The sequence below is a fragment of the Tympanuchus pallidicinctus genome, unplaced genomic scaffold (genome assembly GCF_026119805.1).
Source record: "Tympanuchus pallidicinctus isolate F22 unplaced genomic scaffold, pur_lepc_1.0 scaffold4, whole genome shotgun sequence".
Taxonomy (NCBI): Eukaryota; Metazoa; Chordata; class Aves; order Galliformes; family Phasianidae; genus Tympanuchus; species Tympanuchus pallidicinctus.
The window spans coordinates 38,972,711-38,990,317 of record NW_026294758.1 but is presented as its reverse complement, the minus strand read 5'-3'; the positions used below and the strand labels follow the sequence as shown (position 1 = coordinate 38,990,317).

Sequence of the window (17,607 nt, the reverse complement as noted above, 5' to 3'; positions counted from 1 at the left end):
ATTTAAACTCACGACAAACCACCATATCAAATGTTTTCTTTCAAGCTGCAGTAGCTCAGAGTTGCCTTATACCAATCATTTCTTGCCACAGCATAACTCCCAATACAATATTGGCTGTGCATAAAAGCTATTTTAATGCCTTCAGTAAATCTGAAAAACTTTAGTGTAAAATATAAATCAGAACAAACTAGCAATAATTAACTGCACATAAGTGGTCCTGAAGACACCAGAACCTTTACTCACCAGTGCAATCTGGCACAGCTGCATCTACTGAAGACAAAACACTACTACTGTTTTGTTCTGCCTCAACAAAACACAGAGACATGAGCAGCAAAGTGGCTACACCACCTACTTTGTCCATTCAGTTACAGGGTGCTATAATATTTACCAGCACAGTCAGATATTTCTTGCGATCACATTTGGTTATTTGCCTGCAATTTGCACTACTAGCAGCCAATCTGTATGACTATTTACACTTCTACATTCTTTACAGGTTTCTGAAGAAGGCTCTGAAAACAGACTTAATTCCTTAAAAATGAATGTACTCAAGGGAAATATTTCCATCAAAATCAGAGTGGTTGAAAGCCAGTAAGAAACTGAAATCAAACTGTGTAAGTTGTACGTAAATCAGGTGGAATTGCATCAGATCTATTTAAGCACATTTTTAACTCAATCTTGGACCAGGATGGAAATCAACAACCAATATTACTGGGTGACTACCAGTCTGAAATCCGGAACATTTTAAATCATGCTTGATCAGAAAGGTACCAAGTTGTTTTAGCATGAGCTTAAATATCTTTAACAACAACCAGAGAACATAAGAGAAATTCACAACTGATTTCAAAGTGAACCTTGAATTCCACAAAGAAGGATGTTAACAATGAAGTTATAATGAAAACTAAGTTGAACAGCTGGGAGCAGTAAGAATTAAGGAGACATGGAGGTGGGAAGGCGGTCAGAGCAGTAGTTTCTCATAAACATAAGATGTGCCAATAAAATTAGCTGTAGGTTACTACTCTAATTTTCCATTTTTCCTATTCTGGCTTTTCAAAAAAAAAAAAAAAAAAAAAAAGAAAGACATGAAGAACAACAAGTACTTGGAATATTGTTTACTGTTAAATCAACACATCTGAAAGTTTTCACAATGTGATGCTACATTTAATTATACAATAGTCTGAGTCACAAAACAAGCAGAACAATTAAACTACATAAGGCCTTGAAATTAGAAGCACAGTGCGTATTTTCAGATTACCCATTTTACAAATAGGCTACATAGTTATTTTTTATTCAAGCAAAATGCATTCAAGGAAAGGCAACTTACAAAGTTTATTTTAGTATGACTTACCAAGAAAATGTCAACATTCTTGCCCCTCCTCCCACTCTTGTCTAGGAGAGAGCAATAAGTAAAATTTCCATACAATACTAAAAACCAAGGAACTTTTACACTAAACATCCAAAAGTAAGTCTGAACAAACTGCAACTTTCAAATTTTATTACAAAGTTAAATAAACTTCCAGGTTCTTCCTACTGAAACACTGCATCTCTATACAATCAGGGTTTGAAACTACATTGTCCACAAAGCTTTCTAGGTTTTAAATGTTCAATTTGTTTCAAAATAGTACTTAGTGGCCTCAGTAGCAATCATGTAATGATCTTTAAGTTGTAACAATGACAATTTTGACATTATTTTGGCAAGATTAGGGCAGCTAGGAAGATGCACGAGTAAATTTGTCCCTTTCAAGTTATAAAACAGCACAAGGACAAAACAGAACAACTGAAGTAAAACTAAGCACAGAAGATATAAAAAGATATGGAAAGACCTAATTTGATCCCCTCCCTCTATAACAGGGCACAGGTCATTTCCAGTGATGCTTCATTCTTACTACATACATGAATAATTGCTCAAATTGCATGGCTATTGCATTTTTACAGGACAACTGCTTAAAAGTCTGGTTTTAAATTTACATCTGAGAAACAGAGTAAGTCACAGTACATTTTGAGCTGTTTAAAAAATATTTATAAACTTGCTTTTAATATGCTAGAGCATTTGGCAACACTTTTACAGCATTTGATTTTATATAATTAAAATTTCATACAGTACTTGTGTTTTTTTCTTAAATCTGTAAAGAAAAATCTCACAGAGTAATACAAATTGCCAACCTTGACTGATGATGCAATTCCAGTTAACAATACTGGCATCAAAACCTTCACTAATTATGTTGACAAATCATTACCTGTACATCTAATGAAGGCAACCAACCTGATTTGAAAACACAACCTTCAGGTTTTATGTTACGTACTTGTCAGGGTGTGCAGTTCTGCAGTGAAATGAAGAAGCACGTAAATATACAAAGGAAATTACAAATTCACCAGTTCCTGCGACACAAACCGTTTTAATCTTTCAAGATATTGTCCATAGAGCTCCACATCATTATGGCCTGCTCCTTCTACCCACAGTGGCTCTACAGGTCTCTGGCAACGTTCAAATAAGGCTAGGCCATGTGAAAAGTCAATTACTTCATCTTCAGTCCCATGGATAATTAACACAGGAGATGTTATCTTAGAAATTTTGTCAATGCTGTAAGAAAAAGATTGTTTCTATGAGTGCAGTCAGTTTTATTATAACTTCTTTGAAGGACCAGAGACTCTTGAATTCACTTTTTAATTACATACTCTAGTTTTAACTACTTAATTTTGGAACTGTTTAAATAAAAAAATAGATCTTATCAACACTCTGGAAACCATTGTAGCAGCACATTTGAGCTAAACAGAAAGGACAAACACTCCCAGAAACTGGTAGGATTGAATAACTCAGCAATTCGAAAGTGATATTCATTACTATGTTCATTAAAAACATGAAGCTTAAAAAATATTTATTGAAATATATACTGAATCAGTTATAGAACAGATGAAATTACTACTTCAGATATTTTCAATTAAAAAAAAACACATGCTTTTCAGAACTAAAATAGTTTTGGCTATGTTAAAATTCTTAGATCTTTGAGCCAAGTGTATTAGTTCATAAGGGTAAAATAGTGACAGTTCTAAAATACATGACAGGAGTTTACTATGCCCCATTTTTCCCAGTCTTTAATACTTATTGAAAAACATGTACTAGAAGAGAACTGTTTATTGTTGTTAGAGGTATTATGGGTTACACAGAGGAAAACTATCCACAGCAACAATTACAGATGTGAAAAACCTTAAAGATTTAAGTAGTTCTATAAACTCCTTCAAATAAAATGTTTCTTGTTATCTACTCCAGTTATCCTTTAAGTCTTTAAAGAACATTCTGAGAATTTATCATATTACTATTTCCCTAATACAAAGTCTGTGTAATTGGAAAAAAATACATGCAAAAAAATCCCACAACTTACTTTGGGAATGCATCAAAGCAATAGGTCTTCTTTGTATCAGGAAAAGCTACTCGCATTCCTGAGGTCAGTGGAGAATGTAGGATTACAGCAGCACTTTCATACCTAGCAGCAAGATCCACAGATGGTACTGTTCCTATACTTTGGCCATATATAATCACATTTTCAGGGCGGATTCCGTACCTAGAAGATCAAATAAGTTAATAAAAAGGCATGTAAAGGGAAATAAACAATTTGTAAAAAGGCAAACAAACCATTTCCATACACTAATCTTTCCTGAGGAAGATAAAACTGAAGCTAGAACAAGAAAGCATATTTTAAGATCATTGCTGAGGTAAAAGGAAGAGTTAGTCTGTATTTGCAGCACATTTCTTGTCTTAAGAAAGAATGATGCTTTAGATTTTGAAGCATAGACTTCAGAATGTTGTTGCAACTTATGAACTAGTTGAGTATCTTCATTGGTAACTCCTGTGGAGCTACAATAGGAATTAGAGCCTCATTAAGTTTATATTTATCATTACTTAGAGGATAGTCAAGCATGCAAAAAATGTTGTCAGTTTTACTCATCTGTTACCTGGTAAAATCTGCAGGATGGTGACATCCTTCAACTTCATGAAACATAAGGCATGCCCTTACAACAGACAATTTTGGACAATGTCCAAAATACTACATGTTCTCTGTAATAGTGAGATGCTTTTTTCTGATTGGTCCGGTATTTGAAACACAGGTTAGAAAAAAATATTTCAGCTAATACCATTAACATATCCCAGTAAGCAGTACAAGGCTCAGGTCAATTTCCTCTCCCTCTAAGGGAGAAAAAAAGTCTTTTTTTTCCTGTAACTGAGGTAGACAAAAGTTGTGAAACATCTAGCTGCACCTATTCAGATCAAATCTAACGTGTTTTTCTGCAGTAATGTGGATGCAAGTATGATCTGATTGCCAAGCAACACAACAGTACTGGAAAAATCTGAGCAAAATGTTACGCTGGCAAGAACAGCACCCACAGCAGAAAATGAGTACTGACACACTGCAAAATACCAGCAAAGCATTTTTACAGCAGATTGGATCTACAGAAGTGTCTGTATGGAAACCTGTAGTTTATGCAGGAGAGGAAGTACTTTAAATAGAGATACTGCACTGCATTCAAAAGCAAAATATAAGTCATTATAATGTATTATCAGAAATTTGTTAGCTCTCTAATTTATGCTAGACTAGCCTACCAGTGCTATGGAATAGCATATTGTAATTCTAATGTTTGACAAGATTCCTAGGGAATTGACAACTGTTTTCATTTAAAGTTAAGGAAGGTTCAGCCATTACCTTCTCTACAATAAACACATGCATCTTCTTTGCAAAAGATGAGAGACCTGTACCAGCTAAGATCACCCATGCTCAGAGTTCTCAAGTTGATTAGCATAACTCCATAAAACACAAAAATTGAGATAACAAGAAATTGTTCAGTATTCCATAAAATATGAATGGATGTCTGCAGAACAAGTACTTCTCAAGAATTTACAAGATATTCAGCACAGACATGCATAGATACCATGAAAACTTAATGTTTCCTAGAAAGAGTCTCTAAAATGACCAAATTAAGAATTCTAAAATACCAGGACTTAATCATCAGTTTTATGTTACTGGCAAGCTCTCTATCTCAAAACAGTTCTCAGAGCACAGCAAAACGACCCAAACACCTAGCATTCCTATTAAGAAGACTTTCTCAGAATTCCAACATACTACAGAACAGTGAATTAATGCTTTGACATGTAAAAAAAAAAAATGCAAAGTCTTAACTATTTCTTTATCTATACTGAAACACTTGAAAACAGAATAAGTCTCATTTTAATAAGCACATTTTTGCATTCTGGAAATACAGTGTTCTTCTATCCCATTTACAAATCAGAACAAAGTCACACTAAATAAGTGACACACTGCGTTATTAGTGTGACATCAAACTTGTGCAGTAAATTATCACAGAACACCACCTTGCAAACCCATCACACATTTTCACCAGTATTAGACACTACAAGGTGAAGACTACTGCACGAAGCTTTAAAGCAAAAAATGAACATTTTTCATTGTATGTTCTCCATTGCCTTTATTATTCTTCTTTGGATCCAAATATCAGCTACAAAAAGTAATGCAGGAATAGTGCTTACTATATTTGGATTAAAGTAAACCTTTTCTGCACCACAGCCCGACTGCCTTCACAGCACCACTCAAACAGCTTTTACAGTCTGGAAACAAATAGTTAAACCTATAACCAGCAGTGGCAGTTTAAAGCAGCTAGATTTTCAAATATTCTGGTATGAAAAATTAGCAAAAAGCCCCTTGAAATCCAAATAACAGTATCAGTAGTATCTGTTTCTGTATTTTCCCCCTTCCCCTCTCCACTCTTTCTTCACCTCCCACTCCTCAAAAAAGAAGTTGAAAGAAAAAGGAGTCCAAACATCCTTCAGTTCCTCTCTCCAAAGTATCACCTTCTAGCTTAAAACTAAAAAGTTCTGCAAGATGAAGGCTGCTAATAAATTCCTTCTCCATAGAATTAATTGACTCTTCCTTTTGGCAGTCCTATACTGGTAAATTCCAATACATTTCATAGAAAGTTATTGAATGTCCAGGTTCTAATTTGGGAGAACAGTTAATAAGTTAATAACTTCATAATTCAATGATTCTTTTATTGCTATGAATTATTAACTAAAGTTTTCCTATTCCTCCAGAATGAAAAGTATGAAATCAACAGCAAATGTAACTGTGATACAGTCCCTTGAGAATTGCAGGCCATCCTGAGAAAGGGGAAGTTATAGAGCTATATGCTGAAAGCACCTATTCAGGAGACAAGAGCTCAGACACTTGCCATGAAAACTGCTGGCATTTTTGAAAACTCATTACATTGATCACAGTAGTAATGCATGCTACTGCCTATTAAGAAAGTTGTAGATAACTTCATTTAGACAGACAATTTTTTTGTTGGTGGTGATAATTGTGAGGGCTTTTTGGTCACAATCACCATAACGGACTTCAAAAAAAAAATATGAAAGCAGCAAAGAGATGCACATTCTCAGAGAAAGCAGCCTTGCACAGTGACAAGTTACTCAGGACTGAATTTAGCATAAAATCTAGACATTTTCCACAGCACAAGGCTGCCAAAACATTGTTTTCCCAGAGCAACTGAGATTTCAATTCCTTTCAACATCTGATTTATCCTTTAAGTTTACGTACCCAAGGGCTACCTTCCAGAACACATGGAACTTGATGAGTGGTACTTTCACAAAAGTAGATTTAACCCTGCTCACAAGTTTGCTAACATTCACACGCATCACATTAAAGGAATAGGTTAATGTCACTACTAAACTATGCGATATTGCCAAAGAGAACAGTACTTTCCTACTTTGATTTTCAGCATGTTGCCCTCATAGGTCTCCTCTAACTAGCTTAGGACAGAGTACTAATCCCTTCTGGGAGTAGGGCAGCTGCTTTTCTGCTCATTTGTGCAGGCTGTCTTCATAGACAAGTAATGACTTGACAGAGGAGGAAACAAGGAAAGAGCAAACCAGTATACCACTAACTGTATCATCACACCACTTCCTAGTACTAGTAACCCAACCTAACATATGGTTTTATTAGTCACCCTTATCTACTCTTCTGCAAGCCTACAAATGATGGTCCCTTGTAATAGAGGCAACCCTGATCTCTCCTTCCTAATCTTCTCACCTTCTGGTAAGAAAAGAACTCATGTTCTAAGCAGCACAAAATATTCTTCTCCCTCCTGTGTGACAACCTTCACAAAGTGCTGTAGCAAGAACTCCTTTATATTAGTCTCTGTAAATAAGACCTTTTCTACACTTATCTTAGTGACAGTCTCTTATTTTTCTACTCTTCTTATTTAACATACACATTACTATGATATAGAAATCTTGCAGTTTGCAAGGTTAAAGTTACCTTTAACAACTAAAAAAAATAAGCAGAAGTTACTATGGTGTGCAATGTGGGCCCCTGGAATATCTGCCATTTTGCCCTTGACACACCCAAGGGAGACAGAAAGCAGTTTATCTTATTATCTCCAAAGTACTGCCATTGATCTTGAAGACTTGCTCCCTTTACAAGACAAAGCATTGGTACAACCAACCTTAACAGGGTGCATTTTCAGTAATATCTCTTAGGTTCCTACTAACAAAGACGTGCAGTAGATGTTCTAGAGAGACTACTGTTTGTTAGATCAGTACAACACTGACAACAACTGACAGCACTGCTTGGGGTAGATGAAATAAGGAGAACATCCTAAGGGAGTTTTAAATGCACATTTCAGCACCTTTTGTCATTATGTACATAACACATGAAATTACAGGTGCAAATTGCAGAACATGAAGGACACAACATCCCTAACTATCAACATTCCAGGCTATGAATTAAATTCATGAGATTAAAACTCTTGCTTAACTCAGAGGCACCTTTCCTTTCTGTGTATGCAACAAATAACATTGCCAGAAAGGTTGAAAGAAGCAAGTTTTAAGAGGTAAGGCAAGTGCATTGATCATGCATGTAGTAATCAACAAGACATATCTCCTTTATCTCTTTCAGGATAGACTGGCCTTTTATAGACCTTATCAGTAGAATGAATGTATGAGTAGCATTGAAAGATTATTACCACGGTAAATCAAGGACATTTTTGCTCATCAGACAGTGCAATCTGTCTAAAAATATTGTAAGTTTAGGCACACAAAGAAATAGCCCTTCTCCTGATGTGCACCAAAAGTAGTATGAGAGAATGATACTTCTGAATGAAAAGTGTAATATGTCAATTTTCAAAAGAATACTTTCAGCCATCATCAGAATAGATTTGAATTAAGTTTGAGTTGTGGATATTCTATCCATTTTGACACATCAGTATGACAGTGAGATCCTTCAGCTTTTAAAATACTGTTTGATCCATGGTAGGAAACAGTGGCAAGGTAGCTTGACTTCTTAAAGATAAATCTCATTGTGAGTCAACCTTGGCATGTCTTGAGGTTTCTGAATGAGCACCACTTGCCTTGCATTTGCCTGGGGCTGGTTAAACCTTTCCACCCTTTCTAGTGTGTCATCAAAGGCATTCAGAGACCAGAGCAGCAGAAGATGGGCGTATCCCAAAATGACTGCTTGCATTTCAACACTTTGTAGCTATGACAGTCAGAAAAAGAATGTTCTCACTTGTGGCTTTTATACAGTACCATGAAGATGAATATGCAATACTGTGCATCTTTCCTAAACACCATGGCAGTGAATCACCTTGCCATCTCTCACAGTCAGCATCCACAAGAACAGCTACTGTGTCCAACCGAAATATTAAAAGCAGACAGATTCTGAATTGTTCTTGTTTATTTTTCACTTCTCCTCCTCTGCTCCACTGGCAAATAGTTCTCTGCATTCATCTACATGCATGATAATATTCACGTATCTTTGGAAGAACCTCTTTTGAGAAAATGGTGTTGTACTAATCTTAATTTCACCCTGAATATTACTTTAAAGACTATTTCTACTCCCTGCAGGAAAGCACTGCCCATCAGGAAAGTTCTTCCAATAAATAACTAATGTCTTTAACACAAGCAGCAGTTCTGACTGTAGAATGATGTCCACATGAGAATTTCAGTTACCCCAGATACTTCTGTTTCCTTTCCAGAGCCTCATTATCAGCAAGTCAAGACTCAACAAGATCAAGCCAACCTCTCCATCTCCCACATATTTCAACGCTGGATTCTGTGATCCCATTTCTCAGAAAAGAGAATGGAGGAAGCTGAATGACTGTGATAAACCTTCAACAGATGTAACTTCTCTATTTCTTTCTTTGTCCAATCACATAAAGAATGAGGCATGGTTTGTAGGCCTACATTTGCAAGACATAGACTTTTCCTATCAAAAGGAACTTCAAGGAAGCTACATTTACCCTACAAAGAACCCACAGAACTAAATTTGCTTTTACAGAACACTGATTTCATAAAGCATTAAAGACAATGCCAGTGTAACACTGACAGAACAGGCTACACCAGAAAAATGAATCAGCACTGCAGCAAATGCTTAAGATTGCATTCTGATCCTGATATCAACTAGTAAAGAGCAGCTGAGCACTGCTTCAGGGCTCAAGAGAACACTGGCAACCATACTGTATGAACTAGTACATCCAGAATCATGTACTGAACTTCACTGTATTCCACTCAGCATTCAAACACAAAAGCAAAACCAGGACTACCAGCTGGAAAGTTGTTGAAAGTAGAAAGTGAAAGCTAGTAATAATAATCACTTTTTAGTCAATGAAGTAAGTTCATATTATTATGAACTTATTTCATTGAACATTGAACATATTTATATCTAAGATCATACTTAGATATAAAACCTAGCTCTAGATACTTAAATATTTCTACACAAGGTTTTGACATAAAACATCTCACAGGAGCAAATTGGCTCAAGGCAGAATCATTCCTGAGTAGAAGAAGGAAAGTAAAAGGGAAGGAATACGCATTTAGAGTCATATACCCCTCTCCTTCCCTACAACGGCTGTCCAGCTCATTGCAGCCTTTCAGTACCTAAAGGGAGCCTACAAACAGGAGGGGAAATCAACTCTTTGAAAGGGTAGATAACAGCAGGACAAGAGGAAATGATTTTAAGTTGAGGGAGGGAAAAATGAGGTCAGATGTTAGGGGGAAGTTCTTTACAGAGAGACTGGTGAGGTACTGGAGCAGGCTGCCCAGAGAGGGTGTGGATGCCCCGTCCCTGGAGGTGTCCAAGGCCAGGTTGTATGGGGCCCTGGGCAGCCTGGTCTAGTATTAAATGGGGAGGTTGGTGGCCCTGCATGTGGCAGGGGGTTGGAGATTCATGATCCTTGAGGTCCCTTCCAACCCTGGCCATTCTGTGATATATTCAGATGGGATATTGTTATGAGCTATAACCTTATTTGATTAGGAAAGCTATTGTTCAAGAATGGAGGGGAGAACTCAAATTGCCGTTGTATTTCCTTCTGAGTTTTCCATACAGAAACTATTCAAAGATGATGTGGTGAGAGCGGGGGAGGAGACAGTTACCAACTAGCTTAAGTCTAATTTCTGTAGTTTGAGTATTCACAAGAGTTTTGCTTTAAATTTGACAACTCATGGCAAGAAAATGCTGTCAAGATGAAGAAGTGGGCTTTATTTGGTAGCTGTATCACAGCATGTGTCTATAGTATTTACCTTACTGTTTCACCATCTGTAAAGTAAAAGCTTAGAACGTAGGCTCTGGAAACACATCTTCCCAGCTTGGGATTTTATTTTACCTTGTCCAGTTTTAATCTGTGCTAACAACAGCAATTCAGATTCCTGGGCTTTGTTCCTACCATAAGGTAGTTATGTAGATTAATTACCTCCTCTCTCAGACACCGTACTTTGCTAAAATAGCTTTCTTTATAAAACAAAAAGCTTTCTACCTTCTGGAAACGCTGTAGCTATTAGTCTGAATTTTGAAACAATGGAAGTCTGAACACTCAAAGACCATTAAATCTGAAAAATAAACTTCTGTTTTCTCTTACCCATTATACCAGTAGGTCTGTGACTGGGGAATCTACTATAGATTTTTCTTCTCCTCTAATACTGTCAACAAAGGGGATCCTTAATTAGGACAGTAAGGGCTATATTTGAAACATTCAAATAACATCAGGTGACACCTTACTAAACTTCATCCCATTTCAGTTTCTCAAGTATATCAGTGCTGAATACTGATACTGCTCAATACTAATACCTTTGTTACAAGATATCACCAGTCTGCTTTGATATGAGTAAATTAATCACAAAAAAAAGCATTTCTGTTTCATTTACCAATGCAGAATAAGCACAGCGATTTAGAAAGCATACTGTAATGTCTTACCTTGTCCTAAGAGCCACCCAAGCAGCATCAATGTCAGCATACAGATTCTTTTCTGTTGGCTTGCCAGAGCTTGCACCATATCCAGAATAATCATATGAGAATATGTTGCAATTAATCCGTGAACCCAGTCCTATGTAAAAGCTGCTCATCTGACCTAGGTCAACAGCATTTCCATGCGAGAAGAGCAAAGTATATTTGGCGTTAGGTGAGCAACGCACAAACATACAGGCAATCCTGTTACCTTTACTTGTTCTAGTCATGAAGCACTCAATAGCATCTTTTTCTCTTGATGAATACTGCCAGTCTGCTCTCTCTGAGAGATGCAAAGTCCAGCGGCTACCACTTTCGTCACACATCAGAGTGTATGTGGGATCAGGAGGTAAGAATGCCAGTTTGGAAGCAATTTTCCCTGGGCATGGTGGACAACAAAACAGGCAACACAGTTCACTGAAGGAAAGATTATTCATCTTCTAGTCTGAAACGGGAAGAGAGAATGGTATCAGTTTCTAGTTATATTGTGACATGAAAAGAAAAAACCTCACTGAAGTTGTAAGTTCAACCTTCTTAGAAAATAACATTGAAATTTAGTGGAATTATTTAAACAAAACAAAAGCTTAAGTATATGTGTAAATTTCTATATAGCACTTTTTTGTTATTAGTAGCATCTTCAGAATTACCATATTATTACAGAAGAGTGGTAACTCTTAAGCATTGCCAGACACTAGAACTGCTTAGGTCAAGAACAAGCATGAGTTTTAGTTTCTTTTGAGGCTACTCGCCTCAGAGCAACAGAAGCACTCACTCCCTTGACAAACTGGCATTATAAAAAAGCAATTAAAGCACACTGTGGTATTTGCAGGATATCAAGGTCACTCAGATTCATTCCTACAGCCACAAACTGATACTATTCTTCCCATATAATGACAATACATTCTCAGTTTGAGTCACGAAGTCTTGCAAACAGTTATCAGTACAAGAGTTGCACAAAGGTCAAAAAGAGACTCTTCTACTGCCTAGCAAGCACTTCAGACCTTCACCCCTCTAAAATCCAGCTGTAAACTATTCTTAGCTCTGCATTCTGTTTGACAACATTTCCAACTCCCTTAAAGTGGTTATCAACCAAGTTCCTCATTTTGCACATCAGAATTGGGGTTATGTTATCAATCTTAAAGAAATTACTTTTTATTCCATGTTTTAACAAAAACACTCCAGACATACTGTAACACAAATAACTGACAAGGCAAAATAACCTATATTATGAATTCAAAGCACTTAATAGGGAGGGGAGAGGGAGTTTGAAAAAGAGCAGAATAGACACAGACCTAAAGCAAGGTAGTTAACAACATTGCTGCCCTGATGAAGAGACACTGAGCCCTCCTAATTTACAAGGCTGAGAAGGAAGAGGAAAAGAAATCTTTATTGTGACAGTACTTTTCCCTTGAAGGTTGGAGAATGACAATCTGCCAAGAACCGTGAAGTACATCAGCACACCTACCATAAGTATTTACTTTCCTGTTGTGAACACATCTGATGCTTTATCTCAAAGAACTTTTCCACCCCAGCTCTACTACAGGTCTCATGCTCGGTTCCTATTGGTCATGCAAATGGAAACTCTCCTACAATTTCATGTACCAGCTTTGACAGCTAGAGTCAAGCTTAAAAACAGGAATAACAACAACAGAAAGCCAATTTCTGATGTCACATTCCCTTGTGGGTTCAGGCAACAATTCCCTTGTGTCAGTCAACAATAAAGTCTTACTGTAACTATGATACCTGGCAACATCAAAATACATTTCAGTCTGTTCTTTAAGTTGTATACACTTCACTTTGGAAAAGTTTTATAGGGCACTGCCATAAGAACTTCTGAATACAGATGACTGAACAGTTAGCCTTATTTTGACTGTATGAATGGTCTCTTCCCTTAGTACAATGTGTGACACTCATATAGAACTACACAATCATAGAACATATTTGTTGATAACTAAATCACAGCAAGTCTAATAAACAAGATGTGTGTTTCTGAAATATTACTGCTTCTTGTGAAGCATAAAACAATGGCTTGGTTGTTCTTTTTTTTTTTTTTTGTCAGGTGTTTTCACCCCCCGTCTCTAGTTTTCTTCAAAAGAAAGGGAAATCACAGAGTTGTCAACATAACCAGTTACAGGAGAATGGGGCCCATCAGCTGCCATGAAAAGGTAAGTTATCTCTTAATGAACAGATCTGGAGTATACGACCTACCAGTTAAGGAAATAGACTCATGTATTAATGCAATAAGCAAATTAGTCACTTAACTTGTAATTGCTCATATGCTCTCTTTCAAGTGACATTATTGGACATTACTTTCAACATGCAAATAAAGACAAGTGGGAAAGACCTACCGAAGATGTCCAGAGACTTTCAAAAGGCTTTGAACATCTTATGCACAAGAACAGGTAAATATTTATTTCCTGCTTTATGTCTCTCATGGCTGTGAGCACCAAAGGAACCATTTTCTTCACTTTAATCAGAAAGCTCATATTCGCAGACTTTGAACAACAGTGTTGTTTGCAGAACTAAAAAAGCCTCTTGAAGTATTACAACATCACCAATGACTCAGTATTCAATCACACCTCTACTTCTATAGAAACTATTAAATTGAGTATTTTTTTCCCACTTTTCCGGAAAATTTGAATGCCAAAGCTAGATAATACAGTGTACTTTATGATGGAGGGAAGCATTTTCATTTCATTGGAAAAAATGTAGCAGTACCTTCAAAACTAAGGTATAAACAGCCTCTTGTGTCCAAGAATAGATGACCGCATTCTATTCCAACATAAAGTAACAACTGCAAAACTTCTTACTTCCTTTATAAACCACATGTCAGAAAGAACTGAAGCCAGGAGTTTACATTGTTTATAACCATATACAGCCCTGCAACACTACAAATAAGATTTCACACAAAGTATTTGCTATCTGTTGTAATTTTAACTGGTCTGTGGAATTCATATTACTGCAATAATTAGAGATTATCAGCTGAGGAGGTACAGGGCCCCCAACATAGCTTAAAATGTGCTAAATATGGGTTGCTGCCACATATGACAAATGAAATATGTGGAAGAAAATGGATAAAGTATCATTTCTCTCCTTGTACCAGACTGTACTGTAGACTTTATGTAATGCCCATTTAATCTTTATTGAAACTTCAGTTTCTTATTCCTGAGCCATTCTCCACTTGAATCATGGCCAGCAACAGCCTTTGCTTTAAAGAAAAGAGTCGCTGCTATCTTTTCTTGGAAAAACTGAAGAAAAAAATTAGATCCCTAGCATCACTAACTGAACAAATGTGTCATAGAACACCCACTGGTCCTCCTCAGGAGGACACTGCCAACTACATGTAAACAATGTTTTCATTATACTGGAACTGGTTTGTCATTCATTGTATTCACATGAGTGCGTTCTTTACCTCTGGATCTGGAATGGAACCAGGATGTGAGAATCCCCATGGTGCACAGTGTTATTCTGATATCACTGTTTAAAAGTACGATTGAATCAGCATTTCAGCCTAGTAGATACGCACGTGATGTCATAACTTCAATTAGAGCAGACATTATCATTCCTCAGAAGGTATACAGGTAAGATACTTCAGTGAAGTGATTAAAGTTTGTTTCCTTTAAATGTTAGGAAGACATTCAACGTGATTTCTTAATGACTTCCCAACACAGGAATTAAGACTTAAAAGAAAAATTTAAGTAAGTCTTCATTTACTGCCAAGTCTTCACAAAAGCAGTTCAAATTTCCCATCTAGACATCAAGAGTATTACTGAAACCTCTGGGCTTCTAATAAGCCTACTATATAATTTATGGAACTCTAAATACCATAGGTGATACTGTTTGAAAAAACACCAAACCAATAACAAAAAGGCTTGAGTATACTTCACATGAATTCTATCACTAAAACCAGGATAAAATCAACTCCCACCAGAAATTACCACAAGGATAGGTTAGTAATGTTAGTAATGAGATTAACATATGCAGAGAACACCCAGGTCACAACCTAACTGCTTTTGAGAACGCATGATGAAAATTTATCCTCATAACACTAGAATCTCCAGATACAAAGATAACACATTTCAACAACATAACAGTAAAGATGACAGCGCTGCCCTGCAAACATGGTTCCTAATGCTGGTGAAGTTATTAATAACAGAAAGAATGTAGAAAGAGAAATGCAAATATCCTTTAGAAATATAAAGAACACTGTGTTTTCATGCAGATATAATAGAAAAATTGCAGAAGGAACTATAATGCGTGATTTTTACTACAGCTCCAAGAAAAGTGAAGAAACAAAACAGACTCAAGTGACAAGACTGCTCTTTGTAGAAGAGCCTTTAAAAGAAAGAGGAGACTATTTTATGAAATTTATCTCTCTCATGAATAATAACAATAATTAAAAAGTAGCATACAAGAAGGAAAATTTAGAACTGCCTACAGGCAGTAGTTAAATTCAGCAATTAACCTTATGATCAAAGCTGACAGAAGAGGGGAAAAAAATCCACCTAATCTGAAAGTACACCTTAAATATTTATATTGCTACTCCTAGGATAATGCAGACATATTTCTTTCATATAAGCAATTATTCTTGTGCTTGTTGTATTCTTGTTCTTGTTGATTCTGTGCAATCAGATTGGCTTGTATTATTCACATCTTGAAGTACTTTACTACATATTAGCATCTTAGCCTCAAAAACCCTGCCCATGCAAACACTTATCTAGAAATCTTACATTTAAAATTCTACAGATTTAATGCAAATATGTATTTAAACTAAATTACTTACATCATAAGAACAATTCAAAAGAATAAAGTCAAATTCATAAGCACTACTGCCAGCTTGTAAACCTTATTGTTGCCCTAACTTTGCAACAAGCAAGACATTCACATTGTGGTGTACTGTTTTTTTATGAATAATCATTTTTTCATTATGCAATCCTGAAATAATGTACTCGAATGCCTATCCCTTTTACTGAAGGCAAGGCAATGAAAACTGTAGTTCAAACCGTTACTGAAACTCTAACGTTAACACCTGTGTACATTGCTACAGAAAGGGCAAAAGAAGGGTTTGAATACAAGTTTAACATGTATCAGTTCAACACATAAAGGAACAAAACTTTAAGCAAACCGGTATACAAGTAAGCTACATTAGGTTAGCCACCCTACGCAGTGCTATTAAGAGTGAACGTCCAGAAAATAACACTGAGGAAGTTTATTCAGTAACGAAAAACGACCCAAGATAATATTATTAATCCTCCAAGCTCTTCTCAAACAAAAACAAACAAACAAAAAAAAAAAAACAACCTATCAACGCAATTACATTCGAGAAAAAAAAAAAAACAAAAAAAACCAAAAAAAAAACCAAGCAATAGTAACAGCCACACCGTACAGAGGCATGATGAGAATAGAACTTGAGTTCGGAACACACTGGTTACAAACAAACAAACCGTGTGTTTTCGAGTGGCTGCCTCCGGGCTGAAGGCGTTACACTTTTAAGCGATCACCGCTCGAGAGAAAGGCTAAGGCCAGCTTCGCCCTCGCCAGCAGGGGCAGGAGCCGAGAAAACGCAGTAAGTCAGCCTCACTGCAACACCCGATCTCCCCAGACGGCTCCCAGCAGCTCGCAATGCTGACAGAGGCGCTAAGAGCGCGGGGCCTGAGGACGCACAGCTCGGGAGAGGCCAGCGGGCAGCAGCTGCTCCATCCTCGAACAAAGGCGCCCCCAGCGTGAGCGGGGCAGCAGCCGTCCCGCAGCACCCCGCGGGCGGAGCAACGGGAGAAGGCGCCGCCCGCCCCTACCCCTCGCCGCAGCCACCCGGAACGTCTCACCTGCCCGGCAGCCCCTCCCTCTCCCTCCCTGCCCCCGCTGCAGCCGCCCCCAGCTCGGCTCAGCTCGGCCCGCCGTCCCCAGCCCCTACCTGCGCGGGGCTCCCGGCTCCCCTTCGCTGGGCAGCGGTGACCCCGCGCGCTCCCGACCACCGCCGTCCGAGCGCCGGGCGCGGCGACGTCGGTTGTGCTGAGTAACGGCTTGGCGGCGGCTGCCGGCTCAGCGGTGCCTGCTGCCTCCCGCGCAGCACTCGGAAGGAGACGCGCGGCCGGCGGAAGCCAGTCGCCAACAGCTTAGGGAAGCGGCGCCGAGTTCGCCCCGCCGAGCGGCTGCATCTGACCCGGCGGCTGCCGCGGCGGCCAAAGGGGCACCAGGGCGGAGCCGGCCGCGCGGTGACCAACGGCCGCTGAGCGCCAATCGGAGCACGGCCCGCAACGCGGCTCCGACCGCAGGGGATCCGCCTTAGAACGGGCGGGCGGGACGTGGCGAGCGGACGGCGAATCGCCGC

At 38.1% G+C, this 17,607-nt stretch overlaps 1 protein-coding gene across 2 annotated transcripts; it reads right to left on the bottom strand.

The window, feature by feature from the left end:
* Positions 1-1,136: 1,136 nt before the first annotated feature.
* Positions 1,137-17,544, bottom strand: ABHD17B (abhydrolase domain containing 17B, depalmitoylase). 2 transcript variants are annotated; one of them, XM_052701308.1, is made up of 4 exons: positions 17,191-17,544; positions 11,247-11,721; positions 3,378-3,557; positions 1,137-2,578 (listed from the first exon to the last, which is right to left on the bottom strand). In XM_052701308.1, exons 2-4 carry the CDS (start codon positions 11,711-11,713, stop codon positions 2,359-2,361), a joined length of 867 nt encoding a protein of 288 aa, XP_052557268.1. In that variant the 5' UTR covers positions 11,714-11,721; positions 17,191-17,544; the 3' UTR covers positions 1,137-2,358. The 2 variants fall into 2 exon arrangements, with proteins under 2 accessions (XP_052557268.1, XP_052557270.1); XM_052701310.1 differs by lacking the exon at positions 17,191-17,544 and adding an exon at positions 16,858-16,984.
* Positions 17,545-17,607: the final 63 nt, after the last annotated feature.